This window comes from Protobothrops mucrosquamatus, unplaced genomic scaffold (assembly GCF_001527695.2).
Source record: "Protobothrops mucrosquamatus isolate PMUCROS unplaced genomic scaffold, P.Mucros_1.0 scaffold2188, whole genome shotgun sequence".
Lineage (NCBI taxonomy): Eukaryota > Metazoa > Chordata > Lepidosauria > Squamata > Viperidae > Protobothrops > Protobothrops mucrosquamatus.
Genome location: NW_015388281.1, coordinates 86,385 through 95,353, shown reverse-complemented (window position 1 = coordinate 95,353; position 8,969 = coordinate 86,385). Strand labels below are relative to the sequence as shown.

At 39.3% G+C, this 8,969-nt stretch overlaps 1 protein-coding gene across 1 annotated transcript; it reads right to left on the bottom strand.

Moving 5' to 3' along the window:
• Positions 1–758: 758 nt before the first annotated feature.
• Positions 759–7,953, bottom strand: DSCC1 (DNA replication and sister chromatid cohesion 1). The gene is made up of 9 exons (XM_015824299.1): positions 7,711–7,953; positions 6,801–6,969; positions 5,376–5,510; positions 4,377–4,467; positions 3,024–3,162; positions 2,283–2,335; positions 1,851–2,005; positions 1,357–1,505; positions 759–1,138 (listed from the first exon to the last, which is right to left on the bottom strand). Exons 1-9 carry the CDS (start codon positions 7,878–7,880, stop codon positions 1,030–1,032), a joined length of 1,170 nt encoding a protein of 389 aa, XP_015679785.1. The 5' UTR covers positions 7,881–7,953; the 3' UTR covers positions 759–1,029.
• Positions 7,954–8,969: the final 1,016 nt, after the last annotated feature.

Here is an 8,969-nt window from a genome sequence, read left to right as displayed (position 1 = left end):
CTGGGCAGGGAAAGTCCTCGACTTACGACCGGTTGGGTAGTCCTCGACTTACGAGCGGTTTAGTCCTCGACTTATGACCGGTTTAGTCCTCGACTTACGACCGGTTGGGGTCGTGGCATTAAAAAGGTTGAGAACCACTGCTCTAGAGAAGCCCATAATGCTGGGAAAGGTGGCAGGAAAGACCGCCAGCTGGATGGATTCAGTTACAATGCCAGTGGCTGCGTTATTAAAGAATCTGAAAGATGAGAGGGACACACAATCTTGCAGAAAATTTAATAATAAAATAACACCCCACAAATTCAATACATTGATTCCAAGGCTAACAGCCAGATAATGTCTGAGATGTTCACAGGCAAGGTAATATGTATCCAAACAACTAATATTCAGTAGAACACTACCTACAAATCTGATGATTTCAGGTAGCAATTAAGATTATCACTAAGATTCATCACTTTATCTAATTTCTTAAGATTCTTCAGAAACAAAAGCAAGCAATCCCCCCCCCTAAAAAAAAAGCTCACATAAAATTTGGTATCAGAAAAGGAAATAAAGCAAAGACAAAGATATGCTCCAACTATGTTGAACTATAAATATCAGAATATCAATTGAAAGCTAGAGTGTCTGGAAATTCTGTACGCTACAAACAAAATAGCAGAATTGTGTCCAGATAGACTGACTTAGTTCTTTCAAGAAAGATCAAATTTAAATGTTAGTAATATAAAGATTTTTTTAAAAAAACACTATCCTGTTTGTTAAACTGATCTTTACAATGTGTGCTTTAATCTATACAATTTTTAAAAATTTAATACAGATTTAAAACAAAATACAGAAAAGAGTTGAAATACTCATATACTGCTATTTACACTTTTCTAGAAATATCAGTTTCAAAAGTAAAGAATTCTCAAGAACTCCTAATATTATTAGATGCCTCACAGAAAATTGTGGGTCTTAAACTATGTGGCAAAAAAATTGCTCTACTAGTTGACAGTCTTTAAAGTATTTTCAGCCCCTACTTAGCTGAAATAATTTTTATGAAACAGGTCTTCTTGAATTATAAACTTTGAGTCCATTCTGCATTGAAGAACGAGCATATTTCGTTAGAAGAGTGCCAGCCGTTTGCTTCTCTGAGCATAAATCCCTGTAAAAGAGAGTTGTGCAACAATTGTAAGAAAGAATGCAGAAGTATATAAGGAAGCTATTGGTGACAGAAAGATACTTGCAATGGGCTAAAAATACCTCAATTCTAATGGTGAACTAAAGCAAGAATTAGATGTGTTTGAGTAGCTGCCAAATTCAGCATATATAAGATGGCTTACGGCTTGTGAACTGCTATAGGACTGCAATTATACTACTTACTCTATATATGGAACTATATCAGCTTCTGTCCACTTCTCCCGAATAGAGAACAAGCTTTTAAATCTTTCATTATCATCTTCTGGTAAATCTTCAACATTCAGCAGGAAAATAATCTCTGGTTTAGAAGATCTATCCACAAGAGCCAATCCCTTGAATACATAAAATCAAAATTGGAATATGTCCAGGAAACCTTTATTGAGTAGATTAAAATATGAACTTAATAAACATTTAAAAATGCACATGTTGCTATGTTTCAGTATTGTTCTTTCTTCCAATGAGAGAACTTCTTAAAGTTTCAGCCTTACATCAACCTCATGATGTACCTTAGGTTAAAAGATGCAAATGACTCAAGAGCATCCAGTCAGCTTTAGGATAAATGTAGTTAGAATTTTCTTCCCCAGAAGTCCTGATCTGACCCTATTCCTTGTGGATTTTCAAGTTTAGGCTCCACACTGAAAACATTTATGGAAGTGGCACTTCTCATATCACATTACCTTTAACTGATCCAGCCTAGTTGTCATTCCTTCAGGGACACTCTGCTGCCACACTTCTTGAAATTCCGAGAGGTTGAATTTAACAGCGTTTTGCAAGAGCATTTGTGCAATTGCTCTACACACCTTCTCTTCATTCATTTCAAAGTAAGTCTCACCTGGTAAGGAGCATTAAAAATCAGAAATAATTAAGGAATATGTTGCATGCACTTAAATGTATCTTTAAAAAACTTCCATCAAAACCTCAAAATAACATTACATTCTCCAAGATAACCAGAATTAATTCAATAGTTTAATCTTGAATCTGGCATTCTCAGGTATTCATTCATATTTATTCATTCAATCAATTTTACCCTGCCATTCTGTTCTAATGAATATTCAAACCAGGCATACCACCTTCATTGTTAAAAATAAGCACTTATGAGGGTAACATACCTTCATCCATGTATTTTTCCCCATAACTTTCCAGGATGTGTTCTATCATTTCTCTGAAATAAAAATGTGCCTAATTTCAGTATAAAATGTAAACAAGCCTGTTCTCTACAGAATTTGATTTAGAACTAGTCACCTAGGGTTATTCTTACATTATTTATTAATACAGTTCTTTTGAATGTATGATAAATATTTAACTGCACTTATAACACTACTTAGAGGTAGTTTATAAGGCATGCTGAAGACTGATGCACTCCCTTGCACCAAAGGTAACCTGACAATTGTTTTTCCCCATTTCACTAGAAAAACTGTGCATGTGTAAAAAATGGGAATATATTCATCGAAACAGTACGTTCCAATTAAAGTTAAAATTTATCTGCCATGAAAAAAGATGGATATGATTTCTAATTTCATGTGAGACTAAATTCACACATCATACAATAAACATGATGTACTTTTTTGGCTGTAACTTAACACATTATGTAATCTAGCCATTATGGCTTGGAAAACATGGTTTTCGTTTTAGTGCATTTTATGAACTCGCAATTGGACCTAATTTAGTAAATAAGCCATATTAAGGAAAGACTTGGCACATGAATCCAGCCTTATCTTCTTTGGCTTTAAATCTGAAAACAGACATTTTGTAAACAACATATAACATTTGAAACAAAAGCTTCTCACAAACAAACAATGGGGTGAGCCTTATTCTTTTAGAATGAAATACACATAAATAAAATAATTTACTTGGGTTCTAGAGGTCCAAGTTCTTGAACACATATACTTAAAGGGACTTTATTGAATGACCAGGATTCTGAATATATTAGTTGGGTCACGTGATTCAACAGTTTCATCTCATAGTCAAAGTCTAGAATCCTCCAGTATCCTGCAAGCAGAGAATGGCATTAGCGTATATTCTAAAAAATATTTTATTTGCCCAAGTGCATTGTTGATCTTTTCCTACTGTTTGATCTGCTTAATGGTCATGATGCCAGCCTAATTATTTTCTCTCTTCACACTCAACTGTGCCATTTTGGTCTAGTATTAATGCACCAGGCTAGAAACCAGGAGGCTGTGAATTCTAGTCCCATCTTAGGCATGAAGACAGTTGGATGACCTTGGGCCAGTAACTCTCTCTCAGCCCTAGGAAGGAGGCAATGGCAAACCACTTCTGAGAAATCTTGCCAAGAAAATCATGGGGACTAGTTCAGACAGTTGCTAGGAATCAAAATTAATTCAAAGGTGTGCATGTGCATACATATACAAATATCTCCACTGAAGAGTACAATTCAACTATCTACACAGCTGTGTTCTATATTCTGGTTGTCTAGTTACATAACTCTATGCTAGGCAGAGAACAAGACCAGTATAAAGTGTCAAAAGGGGAAGTGAGGGGTCCTTGGTGCTCTCTGAGCTTGGTTGTTTTCTTGCAGACGTTTCATTACCCAAACTAGGTAACATCATCAGTAGCAATGAAGATGTTACCTAGTTTGGGTGATGAAACATCTGCAAGGAATCAACCAAGCTCAGAGAACACTAAGGTCCCCTCATTTCAACCCAGAGTTAAAAATATTCTCCTTTATCGGAGGAGAACTGCTTTGCTATTTTACCAAGTAATTTTTTAAAAAAGATTCTTAAACAATTATATGATTATCTCTCTCCTAAAATGAAATATAGCAAGTGAATAAAGTAACTGTCAAACATTAGAAAACTTCTCACGATTCTTGCAAACAGTTTTAACATACTTGTTATTCTATATTACACTGACTCAAAGGCTCACAAATATATTCTGTATTATAGTAAAATATAGTAGAACATGGGTCCCCAACCCCCAAACCGCTGCTCACTATCGGGCCACGGCCTATTTGCAACTGGGCGGCGTGAGTGTGCAGGCCTGCCACTCGCACAAGTTGAGCTGCACGCACACGCATGTGCATGCAGGCCCACAGCTCATATGGCCTGGTTCCCCTCTCGCCCCCCCCCCTGGGCCGCCAAGCCACAAAGGTTGAGGATCGCTGCAGTAGAAGTAAGCAATTTTCTGTTTAAATAAGGAATTCCAAGAGACATATAAAACAGGATCTATTTTACAGCTAAAACTACCTTGAACTTCGCATGTTTTCAGAACTTTCAGTTGATCCATTATTTCTTCCTCACTTGCTTGGACTAAATCCAAGAAGTCTTCTGTTGTATACTATAGGAAGTAAACAAAAGATACATGTCTTCCTTAAGTCTGAATGCTATTCTGAGTGTCTTTGAATTGCTTTATAAATAAAAGTTTAAAACTGTATTTGTACATTTAATTATGAATATTTTATTTTCACAGCTTTCAATTACTAGGTAGTATAAAGCTGGAGGCTGAATGAGGCTTTCATAAGCCCTGTTTACTTCTCCCAAGCTACATTTATTTCAGGTATCTGAAATTTTCTTTGGTTAAGGATTGAATCAGGAATTTTGCCACATGCTGAGACCTGCGCTGGAAGGATATTTCAGGACTTTTAACAGATGAATCAAGCGCTACCCACTTTGCCACTTTAAACAGCACTAACATGCAAAAAAAATGTAATTAAAATGTTTAATCCTATCAGGTTTTGAAGGCACAAAAGAGATGGAGCCAATTTTTGTACACTATATTTTTGGAAGGAGAGAAAGCCGCCCAGAGCACTTGAATAGTGAGATGGACAGCATATAAATGTAATAAATAAAATAAATAAGTTATGCACTTGGAAACTGCTAAAAGAAAAATATTACTCCACTGATAATATCTCAACTACAGCAACTGGGATCCCAGAGACAGAGTAGAATACATTTGTGAACGGAAAGTTGTAGTCACCCTCCGCAACAAGCTAAAAGGTTTTGGTAATTAATACATGAACACATGTTTAACATACTCTTTACAATGGGCCATATGGGGAAATAATACAAACATACATTCTTGGGAATTCAATATTGGTTAGTACTCTCTAATTGCAATTCACGCCTTGCTTAATTTTTATTCTTGCACAAAGTTTATGTCTCTTTATGAAAAACTCTATCTTGTCTTGACTCATGAGAACTTTTCCATTCATCTATGCATTCATCCTTACCTTATATAATTATTACCTTTGAGTTTGTATCAATTCTCTCTTTTTCACTATCTGGACCTTCATAAGGATTTTCCAACAGAAGTTTCTTGAGTTTCTTCAATTTAGGCCGGCATCTTCTTAGTTCCCAAAAATTATTGGAGAAGCCTGCAATCTACAGCAAGAACTAAAATTTGAACTGCCAGACTAATCTGTAAAGTTGACAATTGCATATATAACTGCCTCAATCAGCAGCAGCAGAGAATGAACACAGCATAATGTCCCTACGTTTGGCATGTTAAATGACAAAAACACTGTCTTTGTGAACCTTTCCCAACTGTGGCAGCTTGAAGATGTGTGGACTTCAACTCCCAGAATTCCCTAGCCAAAACACTGGCTAGAGAATTCTGGGAGTTGAAGTCCACACATCTTCAAGCTGCCAAGGTTGAGAAAAACTGCTTTAGAACTTCATCCTTTGGGGTATATTTGCTCCACTTCCATTTAACTCATCTGGTTGTTTTAACACAGGAAGACTCAATTGTCACTTGTTCAAATATTTTGGACATCTTATCATCCCTGGATACAGTGAGCTACAGTCCACTAAAGCAGTGTTTCTCAACCTTGACAATTTTAAGGCATGTGGACTTCAACTCCCAGAATTCCACAGCCAGCATTGCTGGCTGTGGAATTCTGGGAGTTGCAGTCCACATGCCTTAAAATTGTCAAGGTTGAGAAACACTGCACTAAAGTACTATAAATCTCTTTCCCCAACTACCACTTTTTAAAGCAAAAATATGTTTTTATTTCTCAGCCGCTGTCTTAAATATCAGTGCATGGCAGGGCCTATTAATTGAGAAAACAGAATGAGGACTAGAGCAACCTTAACCTTGCTTTCTCTAGCTGTAGGTTGCCAAAATGTGTGATGGCCACAAGCAGGGGAAAAAATATGTTGGTATTCATGTTATAGTTTTACTACTTAAATTTCTCCAAAAGCTACTGTTTTAACTTATTTTTATTGCATTTTCTTGGAGAAATAACTGCTGTAAACACAGAATCATGGAGCCATACAGGGGAAAAAAGGCTCATTCATCTGGTTCAGTCATTTTCCAGTCATCCTATCAAACATCACATTCCTGCTAAGCCAAGGATAATATATGTCCTCCCAGAGATTACTGAGTTTCATATTCAGTCAGTTGTTATACGCTCTCAAATCCAAGATCCCACTCATAGATATGCCTATTTTAAATTATTATCCTATACACTATATGTCTAAGTACTAAAATATTTATTGCATCTCTTGACCACACAATGCTCAGACTTAATTCATTCGATAAACTAGGCTTCTCTCACATCCACAAATCTGAACTCCTTGGAAAATGATTAAATATGATTTTTTTTAAAGGAAGGGAAATGACATTTTTCAAAGATTTTAATTTGCTCTGGAGAATTTTCAAGTACACAATACCTCAGGGTGGAGTATATTAGGGGTAGCCTTGTCTGCACGAAGCCGCTCTGGAGTTTCACCGGAAGGAATAAAAAGCAACATATTGGAAGTATCTGCTATTTTCATGTCATAAGTCTTATCCTTACTGCACATCACAGCACGTTCATGTTTCTCTCCACGGATCACCAGGCTGCAGGATCAAACAAATGCATATAAGCCAGGTTTAAACTACAATGTGTTGACCAAAGGGTTTAAAAATATGTAATAATAAATAAAGATGGGAGGCTGATACATCTGAAAACGTACAGTTGAACTTCTCCCAATATTCCAGGTATGTGTATCATAATGCTCAGTCAAGGGGGGGAAAAACCCAGAAACAGGATGAACTTTAGTCTAAAGCAGGGGGTAGGCAACCTTGGCTCTTTTATGATTCGTGGACTTCAACTCCCAAAATTCCTGAGCCAGCCCATCCTGGCTCAGGAATTCTGGGAGTTGAAGTCCACGAGTCATAAAAGAGCCAAGGTTGCCTACCCCTGGTCTAATGCAATGTTTCTGAAAGTTGACAAATTTAAGATGTATGGACTTCAACTTCCAGAATTCCCCAAATTTGAGCAACACTGGTCTAACACAGTGTTTCTCAACCTTGACCATTTTAAGGCATGTGGACTTCAACTCCCAGAATTCCACAGCTGTGGAATTCTGGGAGTTGAAGTCCACATGCCTTAAAATGGTCAAGGTTGAGGAACACTGGCCTCTAACACATCTGGAGCATGCAGAGGCGGGCAATACAATTCCCTTCTTGAATTAGATCAGTTAACCCTCCCAGATGCTAGGGGTCGCTGTAGAGTCGCCAGATTTTTTTTTTTTTAAAGCCAGCCGCACGCTCTACCGCCGGGGAGGGGGGGTCGGTCTCTGCCGAGCATGCGCGTACCTTCGCCCCGCTTCCAACTCGTGACACAGCTCCGGCTCCAGTTGCAGAAGGCAGTAATCTCCGGCATCGACCTGCGGACTGAAAGCGAGGCACTGCACCGTCGGGAGCAGCTCCGCGGGGTTTAGTTTAGCGACCTGCAACGTGGCGTCGACCTCCTCGCGGCTTCGCATGCTTGGCGGCTTTCGCTCCGCAGTGCCAACGGGCGTCTCCAATAGGAACAGCAAAGGCGGGGAACGGGACTTCTTCCGAAAGCGCGCCAAAAATCACGTCGTCACGTTGACGCAAAGGGGGCGGGGCTTCCGCCGGGTTACGCGCCCAATCCGGCAAGGGAGGAGGTGGGGCCATAAAACAGATGTTGAGACTGAGAAGAGCCGCAAAGATAATTAGGGGACTGGAGGCAGAAACACCGGAAGAACGGTCGTAGGAATTGGTTATATTTAGTTCAGTGTTTCTCAACCTTGACCATTTTAAGGCATGTGGACTTCAACTCCCAGAATTCCACAGCCAGCAATGCTGGCTGTGGAATTCTGGGAGTTGAAGTCCACATGCCTTAAAATGGTCAAGGTTGAGAAACACTGGTCTAGTTTAACAAAGAGAAGGACTAGGGGTAACATGCTAGCAGTATTCCAATATTTGAGGGGCTGCCACAAAGGGGGGGGGTCAACCTCTTCTCCAAAGCACCTGAAGGCAGGACAAGAAGCAATGGATGGAAACTAATCAAGGAGAGAAGCAACCTAGAACTAAAGAATTTCCTGACAGAACAATTAACCAGTGGAACGACTTGCCTCCAGAAGTTGTGGGTGCTCCAACACTGGAATTTTTCAAGAAGATATTGGACAACCACTTGTCTGCAATTGTATAGGGCAGTGGTGGCGAACCTATGGCACGGGTGCCAGAGGCGGCACTCAGAGCCCTCTCTGTGGGCACGCGCGCCGTCGCCCCAGTCCTAGGCCTTCAGCTGGGTTTTATAAAACCTTTTCACTTTAGGCCTCCGCTGCCGTGTGCAAAAAAAAAAAAGAGTTCAATCAGTCAATTTCAACTTCTTGCAGGAAAAAAAAAAGATCTTGCAAGGTTGGAATTGATTGATTGAACTTTTTAGTCCCACCCAGTCTGCCATTACCACTGCAGCCACGCCCAACCAATGGGCCACGCCCAACCAATGGGCCACACCCAGCCAATGGGCCACACCCACCCGGCGCTCGACGATGCATAAGTGGGTTTTGGGTTGCAGTTTGGGCACTCGGTCTCTAAAAGGTTTG